General features: G+C 42.6%; 1 protein-coding gene across 1 annotated transcript; it reads right to left on the bottom strand.

The window, feature by feature from the left end:
• Positions 1–8,750: 8,750 nt before the first annotated feature.
• On the bottom strand, positions 8,751–14,482 carry LOC120665784 (cycloartenol-C-24-methyltransferase 1). The gene is made up of 14 exons (XM_039945465.1): positions 14,322–14,482; positions 13,659–13,787; positions 12,787–12,853; positions 12,378–12,451; positions 12,136–12,220; positions 11,999–12,054; positions 11,672–11,726; positions 11,530–11,577; positions 10,881–10,964; positions 9,966–10,166; positions 9,665–9,790; positions 9,393–9,490; positions 9,197–9,275; positions 8,751–9,110 (listed from the first exon to the last, which is right to left on the bottom strand). The coding sequence occupies exons 2-13, from the start codon at positions 13,739–13,741 to the stop codon at positions 9,218–9,220; spliced, it is 1,035 nt and encodes a 344-aa protein (XP_039801399.1). The 5' UTR covers positions 13,742–13,787; positions 14,322–14,482; the 3' UTR covers positions 8,751–9,110; positions 9,197–9,217.
• Positions 14,483–17,964: the final 3,482 nt, after the last annotated feature.

Below are 17,964 nucleotides of genomic sequence, written 5' to 3' on the forward strand. Positions count from 1 at the left end.
TTCTCGTCTCCTTTGCCTGTAAATTTTTTCTGGATCATCCACAAAATTTTCGGGTTTGTTGGAGAGGCTCCCGTCCATCTCCTATTAGGGGTTAGAGAAAAAGAAAAATATATACCAGATCTAAAAGAATAATATACAAGATCTAAAACATAAAAGAAAAATAAAGCAAAATAAAGCAAACTCTAGATTAGATTGATTTTCGTGGAATAGATCCATTTTTTTTAGTTAGCTCAGAAAAATAAGAGATCTAAAAAGGTCAAAAAGAAAAATCAAGAAAAAGAAATATTTACGAATGCAAGTAAGATTGGATCTTAAATCGATGGTTCCCCGGCAACGGCGCCAGAAAAGCTTGTTGACGCTCCTTAGCGCCGCCGATTTGTATACCGCAAGTGCACGGTTCGTGTAGCTTTTCCCTTTGAGTATTCCCCAAGGTTTATCAATCCACGGAACCAAAGATACAAGAAACAATCTACTAGCATAGAGATTCCTTTGTGTTGAGATGGTGAAAAACGAATCTAATATACTAAAAACGACAAACACCGAAGGTAGCAATAGAAAGTTAGAGATAACCAATCTAGATCACCTAGATCATGCATATGTTGTAGTTCCAGCTAGATGTAGTGAAGTAAGATAGATGTGAATCTCAATGAAAAGCATCTTTAAACTCAAAATCTCCAATCCGATCCCCTCGATACCCCACCTACTCAGTGGCAACGTCCTGTCACGACGCCGCCCCTTTGGACGAAAGTACCCTGAAGCAAGTCGAACCCCCTTTGGCAGTTCCGCCATGAACCTCTAGCCACCATGACTACAAGATCATGCTAAACGATCTATCTCGATAATAGATCTAGGATGAAGCAAACCCAAAGAAATGAACGAAATCGAAATAGAGAACATGGTCGCTAAACATTCGGAATCACAAATAACTTCACCATGAATGATTGTACATCACAAGATCACAACCGGGGCCCTACCTTGATCTTGATGATCCTAGCTCCAGAACTCCGACGTGGTATTCCTTGCAAGGTTCCCACGTCGGCTAGGGCAAACCCTAGACAACTAGCACGACCCTCGGCTCTCCGAGAGGTGTCCCTCTATCTTCTCTGCTCCTTGGCGTCATCTCCCGAATTGATCTCTCCATGAACCTTGGGGAGGGGTCTTTAAATAGCCTCAGGGAACCCTAGGTCAAAGGGGAGGCCGAACCGCCTCAAAAAGGGGCTGGGCCGGCTGGCCCAATGGACCCAGGCCAGCCGGCCTGGCCCATTTCTTCGCCGCCTCGTGTCCTCCTTTCTCCCCAAGTCTCCTGGAGTCTTATAGAGTTTATGCCTTTCACGATTGCACCCCATTAGACGTCATTATCTTCGAGATTTCTTCGAGGAAAAGGATAGGATGGAAAATCCTTCCTTAAATCTCTCTTTGCTTTGCTTAACCCCGAAGTATCTTGATCTTATCTTGTGGGCTTTGTCTTTTGGGCTTCATTGGAGGGTGGATGTGCACGAACGGGCCTCTAATCATCATGGCCTTCGGTCCTTTGTTCGGGCTTTGGCCTTCGTCTTTCTTCGTTTATAGGGTGGAGCTTCTGGGCTGGGGCGAAAAGGAGTGCATGAGGGCTGGGGTCTCATTTATAGGCCGAGTGAAGTCGGTTCGGGCGAGGAAGGCTCGCGAAGCTCCATGGCCATCAATGGCGGTGGCGGTGTAGGGGCGGGCGCGAGCAGAGAGAGGGAGAAGGGTGCATGGTCCGAGCAGGGTAGGAGCCGGGGTGAGGAGTGGGGGCCGGGCGTGGAGGGGCAGGGCGAGCTCGGCTCGGTTGGCCACGTGGCCGGGCGGGTGTAGGGGTCGGCCGGGCGAGAGGAAGAAGAATGGGAGGAGGGAGACGGCGTCGGCGCCGGGGCGTGGGGCTCGAGCGCTGGGGCGGAGGCGGGTTTGGCGAGCGGCGGTGGCGGCTTCGCGCGCGCAGGGGGGGGGGGCGCGAGCGGTGCGGGTCGGCCCAGTCGGGGGAGAGGGGGCGCGGATCGGGCTGGGCCGCGGGAAGAGAAAAGGAAAGGGCGGCCCATTTAGGGTTTAGGTTTTAGACGATTGCTAAATGGAGTTTGAATTCAAATTGGTTTGGAGTTTGAAAAGTTTGGGGCTCAAACAAGCACAACAAATTTCATTAACACCTCAACAACTTAAAGAGCACTCAAAAAATTTTTGAAACCCTTTTTGAAAGTTTTTTTATTTCAAAAGAAGGTTTTAAATCACTAAAGGGTTTAAGAAATTTTTAAAAGCATTTGAACCTTCAAAATTTTATTTTTGTAAATTTTAAAAAGGGCACGAAAATAGGGTGTTACACTAACTATTTACCGAGTCTTGTGAAACTCATTTGTAAGCCTTCTGAAGCTATAGTTAATTACGTTTAGGTCCCTGCTTCCTTTCAAAGGCTAACTTTCTTGTTTTAAAGCTGTTTTAAACAAATTTTATGTAAAAAATGATCGTTGCAGTGAGTGCTATCCTTCCAAAGCCTTAGTTGATCTACTTTTGTTCCCTATCCTCAAATTCTTTGCAAAATCTATTCTGTGGCTTAATTCCCATCCAAAATTTCTTTGAGTCTTATTTATCCTTTTATTCACTTTGTTAACCTTTACCTTTAAACCTTTTTCATTAACATGTCATGTATGTAAATTGTCATATTTTAGTAATGGAATTCATATGGATGCGACGATTCAATATTTAATTATTGATTTATATCATTGTAAAAATATGAATTTGTATTATTAAAATAGTGCGTTAATTTACATGTTGTTCTTGTTAATTACTCTAGCCATCCTTGTTATTCTCCAGCAATTTAGTTGAGCCTAAACTTGCTTTCCAACTATTCTTTTGTGAACTTATTCCTATAAATTAACATATAATCTGCAAATTAGTATTTATTTAATAATGAATTTATGTTATGTAATGATCCAATGTTTAACTATTGGTTCATTAATGCCATTGCAATTCAAGCATAAATATTGTTTTGTTTGTCCAAGCCAAAGCCTTCCAAAGAGTTGTTCCCTTTCACCTGAGCAGCGGCGAATCTAGGGGGCGGGTGGGGCTCCAGCCCCCTTAAAGCCATGAACTCCATTGGGGAAAGGAGGAAGAAGAAGAGGAAGGAAGAGGAAGAAGAAGAGAGAGAAAGAGAGGGAAGAGTAAGGAAGAGGAGCCAGCCCCTCCTAGATTCTAGGGCTGGCTCCGCACTGCATGCTAGTGCAAGGGTTGAAGAGTCGAATCTTCTCCAAGTTGGAGAAATTTGCGTCGAAGTGTCTAAAAGGAGCTCCCTGCGGTACTCTGGGGGCTTCGCACCCAGGTCAACAAGTCCACGGGGCAAACTCCCTTCTTCCTGATGTATGGCGCCGAGGCTATCCTACCGACGGACATCAAGTTTGGATCGACAAGAGTCGAGACCTTTTATGAGGAAAAGTCAGAGGAAATGCAGAAAACGGAGATCAACCTACTAGAGGAAGTCCGAGAAGAGGCACTCTTCCGCTAAGCGAAGTATCAGCAGTCCTTGAGACGCTACCAGAGTCCAGAGTAGGTCGGGCGCTCCTGCAAGGGGACTTGGTACTTAAAAAAGTCCAGTTAACCAAAGACAAGCACAAGCTCAGTCCTCCATGGGAGGGACCCTACGTGATGGCATTTGCTACGGTACACCGAAATGACTGTGGACCGTTGATCTTATAGACTATTACCTCTTACGAGGTAATAGTTTTAATATTTATTTGTATTTAAAATCCGAAAATTAAGGATTAGATCTAATTTGCATACATGATTAGTCGAGAATTCTCCTCCATGCACTCGTCACATAGTTGTAGGAGATTGGGTGTAACGTTTTTTTTTTTGCCATGACGTGACATTCGGCAACAAGATTTCGGTTTTTTTTTTGCCATATGATGTGCCGGCCATTAAATTGAGACATTTTTTTTGTCCCCTCCATGACATGCACGTTACACACCCATCACTCGTCTCATACTGCTAGCAAATTGGGTGTAATGTTTTTTTTGCCATGACATGACATTTGCCAACCAGATTTTTATTTACCCATTAAATTGAGACAAGAAACATTTTTTTGTCCCCTCCAAGCGTGTCACATACCCATAGCAGATTGCATGCAACATTTTTGCCATCTCGCCACGTGACATGTGCCAATCATATCTTGTGAAATTGGATTTGCTAGAAAAAAGAGTGACATGGCGTGTGATTTAAATATCTAGTAGATCTATACTAGATATGAGATGTGTGTGTTGAAATATTTTTCGTAACTTGACATATTTTTTCTTTTAAAAAGGGTTACATATACGATGGAATCAGTCTATCTGATTTTCTCCAAGCCTTTAGCAAAATAGATCTAATTAAATATGACACGTTTGTACACTTTTTTTCTATTCTAATGTGACAACAACTAAATGTAGCATGCGTGTAGTAGATTGAAATTGAATCATCTCCGAGTAAAAAGGGCCTCAGCAGTCAGCGCCATGCCAGATTCCCCCTGCGTGCATGGCCGCATGCATGCTAACTGAAACAGCATGTAAAATCTTTTTTGCATTTAATTAATTGGCTTCTTTCTTCTGAAATTTAAAGGTCCAGATTTAATCAACCTCTTACCTCTTAGGAGGTAATAGGAGTACCGTAGCAGTGCCCCTACGTTATAGCAGAATTCTGTCGGCCTGGGTCATACAGACTGATGCGTGAAGATGATGATATGGAGTCGTACACGTACAACATAGATCAGCTACGTTGTTACTTTGCTTAGCATAAATTTCTTAGTTTCTTGTTTAAGTTTTTTGTAATAAAGTTGTGACTTTGCGGCAGATTGTTTCTCAATACACTACAGAGTCGGGGACTAGCATGTACATATATGTGAAGAAATAAAAGTTCAGAGTTGTTTTGTTCTGTTCATGGAAGTTCCTATAAATTTCTACTTAGCATTGTACACCTTTGGTATTTGGAGGCTGATAGATGGATTTGAGCCATTGAGCAAATGGAGTCTACGCCCAAAACTGGAGAGTATGAATCGGTGCAAGATTGAAATATAAGAGAACAAGCTAACTATTGAAGTAAACAGAATAGATGGAAGACTTGAAGCCATCGCATATAAATACATGCTAAGTCATCCGTCAGCCGCAGGGTTAGCTTCTGGAGGAGGAGAGCCTAGAGGAGTGCCGATGTTGGGAGTGTCAGAGTCGCCAGGGAGGTCGTAGCCCACCGTCTTGCTGATGAGGTCTGTGTGCTCTTTGGCTTGGTCGATCAGAGCCTCACATTCGGCAGGATCGTCCGGAATAAAGCCATCATATATCTCGCCAAAGTCAAGCTCAGGATGACGAGATTTGAAGATCGCAGCAACGATGGCACTGCCTTCACGAACTCACTCGATCTCTTGCTCGATCAACCGAGGACTACCACCAGATAGCAGGCACTTGGCATCGGTGACGGCTGGCAACTTTGGCACCACCTCCTTGTTATATTGACCCGAAAGGTCTGAGAGGGAATACCCCACGGCTCAATTTATTAAAAAAGAAAGACCAGTACAAAGTTAGCAATACTTACAGACAGTTAGGAACGGTACAACAGGTTAGAAAACTAATGCAAACTATCTAGCCAATTCCTAATCTGAACTCTATCATCTTCATGAGCACGATGAAGTTGTAGCTTAACTTGATCTTTGAATCTCACCACCCAAAGGTGGAAACTGAAAGCAGCTTGATCGAAAATGCATCCGATACGTAAATTCCAGATTTCCCACGCTGCAGTGATCCAAATTTCCATAAAATAGGGCGCTGGTCTGGAGGCTCTGGTTGCTATGATTTTGTTGTGTATATCCACAGTCGCTGCCCACTGAATGCCCATTGCTTGCTAGCACCTTTGAGCAAAGGGACATGAATTCCCAATGCTTGCCAGCACCTTTGAGCAAAGGGACATGAAAAAAACAAATGCTCAATGTCCTCTTCAACATTAGTGTTACACATGACACAGGTAAAGTCTGAAATTCCCTGGAATTTTCTTCTCCGCAGCATGTTTCTTGATTGAGCCTATCCACCAAAATGAGCCAAGCAAAGAACTTAATTCTCGGGGTGCATTTAGCCTTCCAAAGCAAAGCGAAGGGTCTGGGTGCTGTCATGGAACTGAAGACCCATTTATAAAATTTGTTTGTTTCATAGGTCTCTCTCTCCCCCAAATAAAGAGCCATTTGTCAGCAGCATCAGCATCATATGCAATGAGTTCAAGCTCCTCTTGAAGTTCAAGCAACTCCCAGGACGCCTCCTCAGATAATGGCAGGCTGAAAATCTGGTCCAGAGCCTCAGCATGAACTACAACCTTTACTGAAATCATCTGATCTAAAGCAAATGAGTATAGATGAGGATATTTGAATTTTAAAGGTTGAATGTGGCAACCATCTTCCCAAAAACAAGATGGTGGAACCATCACCCAGTTGACATTTAGCAATTCCCTTGTAAAGAATATTTATCCGCAACACATCTTTCCACCAAAAGGATCCTACTTCCCTGGACCCATGAGGGACTTTGTTTGCATAATATTTGAACTAGATCAATTGAACCCATGGAATGTCTTTCTTGGCATAGAATTTATGCAACTACTTCAGAAGAAGAGCATCATTTTGAAGCCTCAAATTAATGACTCCTAGTCCTCTTTTTTCCTTCGGTTTTGAAACTGTTTCCCATGCAACCAAGTTACCTCCTTTCTTTAATTGATCATTGCCTCTCCAAAGGCACTGTTTCTTCATTCTATTAATATTTTCCACAAAGGCTGCTGGTAACTTAATGGAGCACATTGCATAAGTCAAAATAGGGGTGATTGCAGTGTTGATCATTTCAAGTCGTCCTGTATAAGAGAGCCAGTTAGCACAAGCACATAATTTCCTTTCCACCCTATCCGTCAGAGGTGTGAGATCTTCCATGTGAGGCTTGGTTGTACCCATGGGCAAACCCAGATAAGTAAATGGTAGAGTGCCAATTGTACAGCCCAGGATATTTGCCAGATCCTGCATCTTTTGCTAACCCACGTTTATTGGAATCATTAGGGACTTAGCATAGTTAACATATAACCTTATTGAGGCCGAGAACCTCTCCAACAGCTGCTTGAGGTGATTGAGCTGCGTTACATCTACTTGCATTATTAGGATTGTATCATCAGTATATTGAACTATTGGGAAGTCTGAGTTTGGTTGAGGTATTGTCAACTGCAATGCTCCATGTCAATGAATTCGCATGCCTTTCAAGATTTGACACTCTGACCCACATGTCAGTGACTCACAGTGAACCCACATGTCATTGTGATGTGGTGTCAAATCTTGAAAGGCATGCGAATTTTAGTGTCAAATATTGAAATCTCTCATTTTGATGAGCATCATTGACTATATACTGGAGAAGCTCTGCTGCTAAAACAAAAGGCAGAGGTGATAGTGGATCACCTTGACGAACACCCCTTAAACATTTGAATTTTTTCCCTGGGATACCATTCAGCAAGATTGAAGAGGTTCCAGTGGAAAGAATCATGTGAATCCATCTAAGCCACAAATCTGGAAAACCCATGTACTTCATCATGTCAAGAATCACTGAGTGCTCAATTGTGTCAAATGCTTTGGCGAAGTCTAACTTGAGAATAATAATCTCTTTCCTAGTCTGATGGCATTGGTGGATGTATTCAAAACACCACGCAAGACAGTCTTGAATTGATCTATTCTTGATGAAGCCATATTGATTTGCATGAAGCAGCTGCAGGATGATGGCTTGTAAACGTTCAGCTAGAATCTTGGTTAATAATTTGATATGACAGTTCTGCAACGAAATTGGCCTATAATCATTCACCCCTTCTGCATTGTTCTTCTTGGGAACCAAAGTTATGTATGAGTCAGTAATACTCTCAAGATTAACTCTGCAATCATAGAAATCATTGCATAATTTGTAGAAATCTGCTTTGATGATTGGCCACTTCTTTAGAAACAGCCCATTGAAACCATCGGGCCCAGGAATCTTGTCTGAAAGGATCAGCTTGATTAGCCTATCAATCTCAGCCATTGTGAAAGGAAGCACCAAATGATGCAAATCATCATTCCTGGTTATTAGACCAGAGAGGTTAAACTGCATGCATGGGGATGAAGTTGTCCCATTCTCTTTTTATAAGCTGTCCAGAGCACTGCTGCCTTTCCCACATGATCAGTTATCTCCCGGCCCTGCTCATCTTGAAGCTGAGCTATTGAATTTTTCCTGTATGACACAGTAGCCATGGAATGAAAGAATTTGGTGCATTCATCTCCAAATCTGACTCTATTCACTGAGAGCAGCAGATAGGAGCCCCCAGTGAAATTCATCCCATCAGTTTGATTAGCACACAGGCCGTGCAAATTCACGAACCATTAGCCAAAGCATTCATATACATGTTTGGTTGGTTGGATGAAGACAAGACTTGAATTGCAATCAGCATGGTTCCAACTTCCAAGCCTCCAAGGAGAGCAAAAGACGATGAACTCAAGATGATTTCACCATCTTCAGACTTCAGTTAACTGGTAGCCCAGTAAAGGCAACCCTGGGACAAATGCTGCATATGACAATCCTTTTATCTTCCTTCCATGAAGTAGTTGCACACTGCAGCAGGCCTTTTGCTGCTTTCCTCAATAATCAAGACAAAAAGAGCCAACATAAAGTTAACAGCTCCGCTTCTTCAGAGAACAACATAAACTGCCACATTCTGCTAGTACTGAACCTCAGAGAACCAAATAAAAAACAGAGGAATTATACTAGATTGGACAAATCTCCGAACCATCACCCAAAATTATTTCGACATTTAGTACATCAATCAAAGGAATTGTATAAGCCAACTTATTTTATACTACTGAGCTTAGGACAAGAAAAGGGGTTCAAATTGTCAGTCCAAGAACAGCACAAATACTATACCAAGGAAGCTCACGCAAACAAAACAACTGAACAAACATATGCTCAACAGTTAGCATATTCCACTACTTTTCCTAGGGAGAAGAACTCCAGTATCTTGATCACAGCTAACTCCAGTATCTTGATCACAGCTTTCTCATTCTGCATCTTCATTCAGCTTCCTCGCAATTACTCCTTGCTTTCTCTCTGGAAACATAAACAAACGACCACTTAGAAACACATACAGAACCAATACAGAATTGATCTTGGGAGCAGACAAATTTTTCTACTACCTGAAATGTGCTCTGAAGGGCTCATTCTGTAAGAGGCTTCCGAACCAGAAAGAAGTACATTGGCGTGAAAATTTCCTTCCTGTGTTTAGTTGTTAAACAGTAAACAAGAGAGAGAATTCAGTGCAAAAGTAGAGGGTAGTAAGTTATTGAAGTTGTTCTTATGCCATTCTGCTTTCTGGTTCAGAAACAGACTTACTTGCCACCCTCTACAAGACCTTCTGCAGCCTTCTCTAGGAAATTGGAGACCCTCTCACTGCCTTGTGGAGCAAGACCAATGTATTCCAACGCCTTGACCTGAATAGTATCAACAAGAGACTCTCAATGCGCAGTCATAAAGCTTTTACAATTCCCTAATTGTCAGTTTTCATCCTTGGAGAGAGAATGGCACTTATTTGATTCTGCAGAACAATCAGACAGAACAAGTAAAACATGAAGGATCTGAATAAATAAACAAATTATTGGCCTCACCATTGTGCGAGTGACCATACGTCCCACAGACGTCAAACGGAAGCTACTTAAGGAAAATCGGCTTGGATCCAAGGGCAAGTACCAAGGCAAGGGGGAATCTTCGGCAAGATCCTTATCCCAAACAACCTGCATGAAGAAAAATACTTACACAACTTAATCCACTAGCTAAGCTATGAAATTACATCATATCAAGCAGAAAGAAGTACGAGTAGTACATTGCTTTGTCAATGGTGTATTTACAGCAGGTAAACTGTACCAGAATATAATCAGAAAACAGGGGAAAGTGTAGCATCTGTCTTACCTCAAACCCAGCATCTTTTACCGCCTGAAGACATTGCCGAGTGCTTCTAATATCTGGCAGGCCATTGCCAAGCTCAATTTCATCCTTAATCCTTTTATGGGTTGCATTGTTTGGATCATAGTGATCAGTAATGCACCACTCATATACAGCAAAGCACTGACCAGGCTTCAATACACGATATATCTCCTTATAGCAGCCAACCTATGCAACAAAAATACCAATTTAATTTCCATTACAACAAGAGATCAAAATTGGGCCAAATAGCCATTTTCATCCTAAAACTTTCTACCAGTGCTCAATTTCATCCTTCAACTATCAAAATGGCCATTTCAGTCCTCAAACGTCTCCCGACGGTTCAATTTCGTCCCACATCCTACGTGTCATGCCTTGTTTGAATTGACCTATTACCTCCTCTTATTTCCCTACTATTTCCCATTAAGTTAGTTACGAGCAGCCATTTGTCAACATTATAAGGGATATTGATATCTTTTCCTTAAGATGTCCAAGAAAACAATCCCATCAATTTTGTTTCTCCAATTCCACAACAACCGATACCATCATTTGCATCCTTTCCAGTAGTTGACAGTAAAACTCCTCTCTTAGACCCTTTAACAAAGTAGCCATCAATCCCAATCGTTTTGACACCCATTTAAGAATTCAAAGGCTAGATTTTAGTATGGTTGAAAGAATAGATGATCAGACGCTGACATGGCATGCCAACATGGCAAGACATGTAGGACAAAGGATGAAATTGACCCGCAGGGAGAAGTTTTAGGACTCAATTGGTCATTTTAATAGTTGAGGGATGAAAGTGAGCCTTAGTGAAAAGTTGGAGGATGAAAATGGTTATTCTGCCACATTGATGATAAATCCTAGTACAGAACTAAAAATTTGAAAAATAAATTGAAACCTTACTGGATCAGGTGCGTGACATGTTGCCTCAATGGCATAAACAGCATCAAAAGTGTTGTCGTCAAATGGCATCTTCATGAAGTCTGCCTGCATTACAGACAAATAAAAGCATTGCCCTTTAGGTTAACAGTAATTCAAAGGACTCCATCTACAGGCATCAACTTCACAAAGTCTGTGTCTAATATTGTTCGCCTAAACGGTCGTTTAGCCCGTTTACACGCCGTTTAAACGCTACACAGTGGTACACCGTTTCCGTTTAATCAGTTGTTTTGACTGTTTAAACGGCCGTTTTGCCCGTTTAAACACCCGTTTTGCCCGAATAATAGGCTAAACGGCAGATGACCGATTGTTTACCGTTTAGCGTTTAGGATAACACTGGCGTCTATTACAAACTAATATGGCAAACTGTGGACAATGTAAATCTTTCTAAGTACCACTGAAAAGCATCAACCTTGCAACTAATTTACACAGCCATGCAAATGCATAGAACTGTTAACAAAATTTGCACTAAGAGGACATTAGTTATTTTATTATTTTTCAACAGCAAACTAATTGCAATGGCTTGTCTGTCAATACCAAAGAAAAGAGTAGCGAGTAAAAACAAGAGCTAAACCAAGCAAGAAATGTGACCTAGCCAACAGGCTAACTATACCTTGATAAAATCACAGGTTCCACTAACTCCTGCCAACCGATTGAGCTCCTGAATATTGAAACATCATGTTAGCATTAAAAGCAACATGATAACTAGTGTAAGAATGGAAGATGTTAATTTAACAAATGTGGTTACAAATAACCTTTCCCCTGGTTATCTGGTAATCGTTGTTATTCAACCCAATAACTGAAGTTGAGCTGCACGAAAAACATTGCAAGACTCAATTGGCTGGGGGGCTTTAGCATAAAATGGATCAATACTGAAACAAATGAAGGCAGTGCTCTAAATAAATGAAGATTTTGCTTTGTTTGAGAAGGCATCATCCCTCCAAAGCAAATTCACCAGAAGTGCCAATCTTTAAGTGATAAAGATTAGTCAAATTCTAATACATTGGCTACTATGTCGAAGAGCCACAGCTAAGGACATCACGATTCACCAGCATTAAAGAACTTTGGATCAAGAATCAAACCTAAATCTTGAAATTTCTCGTAGTGGTCCACCTATTCCACAGCCCACATCCAAAACCTACAGTTACAAAATGAAAGCACACATTTATTATAAGAGCACCAAAAACAACTCTCACATAGAACTAATACAACAACTGACCTTCATTCCTGGTTTCAAACCAAGCTGCAGAGCAAGAAAATGCTCATGTCGCTTGATGCTTTCACGTAAGGATTCTCCACTCCATCTAACATAATAAGCATAGTACAATTAACATGGACCATGGAAAATCATAACCTATGTTACCTTTAGAATAGGCAATAAAACACTTATCTGTTCTGATAAATCCAAGACCAATAATACAGAATTTTCTGCAAGGGTAAGGTTCTGCAAGAGAGTCTCACCTGTGAGCAAAGTGGAAGGATTCACCCCAACCATACTCGTAGAAGCTAGTGGCTAGATCATAATATTTATTAACCTGGTAAATCAGAAAAAGAATCAGCTGATGATAAGTACATAAAAATGTTACGAAGTAAATAGCCTCTTGCTCCAATGCTACTGCTATAGGTCAAGAAGAACAAAAAACAGTTTCAGCATCATTGATCTGTTATCTAAAGATGTCTTTCTACCAATATTTTTCACTATTTTTTCGAATAACATATATCCTCAAGGGAGTCTAGTCAAGCAGAGTTGCAAGCTGAGAAAGTTTTAAGTTGCAGCAGCTGCAACTTAACTACAAAACCATATTACAACTAGAATAAGGGGCATCAAATTTATTTGTTAAAGAAAGCTATATTCAAAAGTTCATTTTACCATATCAGTGTAGTTGGATTTTCTTGCTTCCTCCTTCCCTCCATAATATCCATGATATTTCTCATACCTTATAAAATAATTTTACATAAAAACAGAGTAAAATAAACATGATTCCTGGATGAATCTTTCTTTGGAAGGGAATGAGCATAATATGAACCAGGATGCTAGTTCCGTTCAGCAGCTTCCACAGTATGTTCCATGCATGCAAAGGGGGGAAATGAATATCTTGATGGCTCTTTAATGGTATGTATTGTATAAAAGGACAGTTTAACAACTTAACCTGACATGCGGAGAATTAAGTTGAGATGGTGATAGACTGATAGACCAGAACCTAAGCTAGGCTAATAATGTTGAACTCCACACTTTACGCAGTACAGTACTATGTTTAATATGAATGAATCAGTTGATATGGCTAGTACTAGACGCACAAGGCAGATAGTGACATACTGATCATACAACATCAGATGCACATTTAGTCCAATGAGCAACTAAAAATGGAACAGATCAAGAGCAACATCACTATCAAGTAAATGTTGGTGAGTTTGTGACACAAAGCACATGGTTGTTGGTTCTAAATGTCCTCACCTAAAAAATAAATGAAAATCCTGTAAAAAAAAATTATCCTACAAAACAGCAAAAATTAAGAATCCCATCCTTTTATTTAGACATACAAAGAAAATTCGCAAGCAGATTATAGCATGGATGCTTGGAAATCTAAATCTAGAGAGCATAGAAGCAGCTGCAATTATATGGAGTGGAATACAGTCAACTCCTCTGTTTTATTTATTCGCAAACATCAGTGGGAGCCTCACAACATCCACGAAACTACAACCGTGCCACCCACAAAGAGCTGCCAAGATTCAGAAACATACTCATCGACTGCCGACTTAACTTCCGCCTTGTTTATCTTCCCTCCAAGGCCAGACGCAAGATCCAGGGCTCCTGCCTTCGACATCGTGAACCCCTCGCCGCCGCCGCCGCCGCTCGTGGATCAAATGCACCTGAAACAGTCGTGGCAGCGATTAGAGCCCTCCCCCATTTCTCTCCAAGATTCTGGACCAATCCCGTCCACAACAACGGCACGCGGAAGCGCCGCACCTGCGCGCGTGGAAAGAGGAGAAAAAGACGTCCCTTTCCGCCCAACGGAACCTTTTCTCCACCCAAAAAAAAATGTAAAATTTGGTAAAGCAAGGGACTGGGGTGGCGAAGCGGGTGACGGCAATGCGAGCTCACGGGCCTCCGCAGGATGCTCCCCGGCCGGAAAGATTAACGGAACGCGCAAACGAATCCGCGGCGAAGTGGGCGGATCGAGGAGGGCGAAAGGCCGCGGTGGTCGGCTAGCAGCACCATTGGGATAGGGGGGAGAGCGCGACAATCAGGCCTCCCACGAACCAGCCCCCGGCGGGGCCTCAGACGGCGAGCGGCGCGACGGGGACCGGCGGCGGAAAGGGCTGATGGGATTCGGCGGCCGCGGCGAATTGGAGAAGAAGGTGAGCGCACGCAATTCGTCAAGAAGCAGGGAGGGGCGTCCTTACCAGCGGGCGGGTGGAGAGGTTGCCCGGCCTGGACGGTGGATGGACCTCCGCCCCCACGGCAGCACGCACGGGGAGGACGAGGAGGATGGAGTTCTGCTTGGCGGAGCGGAGGTCGGTCCGGCAGGCCGCGTGAGGGGCGATGGGTTTTAACGTGAATGGGCCAAGGTCATTTTGGGGATACTGGTGTACACTTGGATATGGACAATTGGAATGTGCTAAACTATTTTCCTCCACGCAAAGGCAAAATTGAGTTTGATTTATGTAGTGCCTTTTGGGATAGCATAAGTTTTATCCTAGGAGTTTGGAGCTACTAAAGTAATTTTTATAAAAGAGAAAAATACATTAGAGATCTGGCAACTTATAAGTGTCACTTGGTTCCTCAAACTTCGGAAATATATTTTTAGATCATATGAACTCTATAAGTTGTGTCACTTGGTCAATATCCTTCCACGTAGATATCTAGCGATTTGCATGGCATGCTAATGAAGCATCTTCACTACCATCATTGCTGGCGAGATGAGCTGCGATGGCGGTTGCCCGGCGATGGTCAAGAGCGAGGTGGGCGACCGCTTCAGGTCCACAAAAATGAAGGATCCCAAATTTTGACACTCTAAAGCCTGTTAATCCATTCATCCCATTCTATTAAGCATCCAGTACATCGAGACAACTGAGTTATCGCAGCGAGCATCGTCCGCATCAAGCAACGTGTCCTTTCTTCATTCCGCCATCGTTGTCGGCAGTCGCGAACTTGCGAGCCGCGATCGTCGATCGTCAATCCTGCACGACGCCGGCTGCCGCCGATGAGGAGCCCCCTCCCTCATCTTTCTTGTTATTACTAATAAAAAGAAGTAATGAAAGAAGAGGATACATACATGAATAATCTTTTTTTTACTAGATCATACATGAATAATCGGCGCTCACGTGCGAGCAATCATCTCTGCTGAAGGCACAAAAGCCATCGTCGACGATCGAGGTTGCGTCTCTCTTCGATACTACCGATGCCTAGCCCTGGTAACGAGCCGTGGCCCGCTCCTAATCCAAGCTCGGCCCTTTTTCTTTGGGCAGGTGCCGATCCTGATCCAATTTGGGGACCCTTTTCCTTTGGGCAGGTGCCGATCCTGATCCAGATTAGGAGCTACCGATGCCCAGAGGTGGAGCGCGTGCCCCAAATTGCCCTCTGCCGCCTCCACCTTTTGGCCTTTTGCCCCGTCTCTCATATGCACGCACCCTTTTTGTTCCGAATAAAGCCGATCTCATCTCCATCTTTTTTTTTTTGAATAAAGTCTCGGTCGCCTCGTCTGCATCTTTCGCTACAGCTAGCTAGCAGCTCCGTGCCACGGGACACCAGGTGTTGCCAGAGCGGCCCAGTTAGTGGTGGATGAGTCGGTGGAGTGTCGACAAAGGAAAAGAGGATCGGCGCCACATGCATGCGTGCCCCCCCCTCGGTCAAATTGATGCGTCAGCAGCATGCCCCCTCGGCTTCAATTTGTTTCAGCTAGCGCGATCACAGAGCGTGCGTGCATGTGTGCATCAGGAGGCGGCAAAAGGCAAGGTGTGATGGATCGCCGGTGGGTGGAGGACCTGTGGGTGAAGGATGTAAACGGTACCGATAATATCTGTACGGCGTTCCTATTCGAGGTCGAATTTGTTAGAAGGGTTAATATCTGTCCGTATCCGAGTTCGGATATTTAGTATCTGACACCGTATCCGAATTCGAAAATCAAAATTTAGATTTTTATAATATTGATATCTATTTATATTTTACCTAAAAATTTGACACTATAGCTGGCAAAAAAATTGACATTATCCATACTCGATCTCAAAGAATAGTATTCGTATACATAGGTACATGGCAGGTTTCCTACCAATGCTGCTGGCTGGAGTGATGATCCACCGGTTCACGCCCACGCGCCACCGTCTCGTCGCGTCCCTTGGCACTACACGTCTACACCAGTCGTCCATTACAGCTAGCACGGGAGACCAGATGGATATACATGATGTTGCCAGACAACTGAAAAAGATGGGTAGCAGCATGCGTGCCTGGGGACAAGACAAAGCACGCACGCTGAAGGTCCGATCCGGCCAGTCGAGCCGGCCGGGCCGTATATGCTTTGTGCAGTCCAGATCGACAGCGCAGATAAGCTAGCGCCTCCAGCGTTATCGCCTGCAACAGTGTTAGCTGTACTCGGCCAGCCCACGACGCCGACCTTGCATCAACAAACTATCTCGCGGCACATGTATATAGAGTATTAAATTTAAATGAAATAAAAAATGAAATAAAAAAACTAACTGTATAGTTTGTTTGTAAATTACGAGACGAATTTAATGAGTCTAATTAAATCATGATTAGACAATAAATTGTTATAGTAAAACTACATTAAACATGTATTAATGATAAATTAATTAGGCTTAATAAATTTGTCTCGTAGTTTATAGACGAGTTCTGTAATTAGTTTTGTGATTAGTCTATATTTAACAATAGAGGCAAATACGTTTATATACACGCATGTAGATAACAATTTGTTTGAGGAGCCGACGTACGGTGCGGAGGCATCTATTCATCGCACGTGCAACTAGAAGTCATATTATCACACTTGATTATATTTAGATAATATTTTTTATTTGTTCTGGAACAATTTCTGTCTTTAGATATTTCTTGAAACATTTTTATTTGTTTCAGAACTTATCTTTCTTGGAACATTTTATTTTGTTTTGAAATAATTTTTATTTTTACATCTATAATGAAGTTGTACGAGAGTATAACTTCTAGTCGCATGTGCGATGAATAGATGCCTCTGCACCGTACGTCAGCTCCTCAAACAAATTGTTATCTACGTGCGTGTATATAAACGTATTTGCCTCTATTGTTATTCATACAAAAAAGAGGTGGCCTCACACGTACGGCCCTAAATTTTTGTTGACTCGATGAGGGAGTTATGAGCGGAGCCATGGCTGGGATCGGAGGCATCCACTCAGTTTTGCTAGCAATCACCAGCAGTGATTTTCTCCTACACCAACAGCACCAGTCACTAGTCAAATGGCAGTACTTTTCTCCGATAACAAATCAGCATTAATCACCAATCACAGCCAGCCGAACAGAATGATCACCTCTCCTTATGACTTTGCCATGTGCATTTTCCCTGCTCTAAAGCAATGGCAGAGCTTGAGCGGAAAATAAGAGAGGACCACATTTGCAATTTCTGCACACTTGTGTCCTTTCCTTATAGTTGGTTTCCTGGATCAGGGGGACCATCGCCACTTTTGTCCATCATCTGCCCTGCTCTAGAGTTGATAATAAGCGCCCGTTTAGTTACCAAAAATTTTCAGCCAAAAATTTTCACCTCCCCTTTAAACACATGTATAAAGCACTAAATATAATTAAATAACAAAACTAATTACACAGTTTGGATGTAAACGACGAGACGAATTTTTTTAGCTTAATTAGTGTATGATTAGACATAAGTGCTACAGTAACCCGCATGTGTTAATGATGCGGTCAAAGGCCTCAAAAGATTCGTCTCGCGGTTTCCAAGTGAGTTCTGAAATTAGTTTTTTAATTAGTGTTCGAAAAGCCCTCCCGACATCTGGTCAAACATTGACGTGACACCCAAAAAATTTTGTATTTGGGAACTAAACGCCCCCT

This window comes from Panicum virgatum, chromosome 2K (genome assembly GCF_016808335.1).
Source record: "Panicum virgatum strain AP13 chromosome 2K, P.virgatum_v5, whole genome shotgun sequence".
Taxonomy (NCBI): domain Eukaryota; kingdom Viridiplantae; phylum Streptophyta; class Magnoliopsida; order Poales; family Poaceae; genus Panicum; species Panicum virgatum.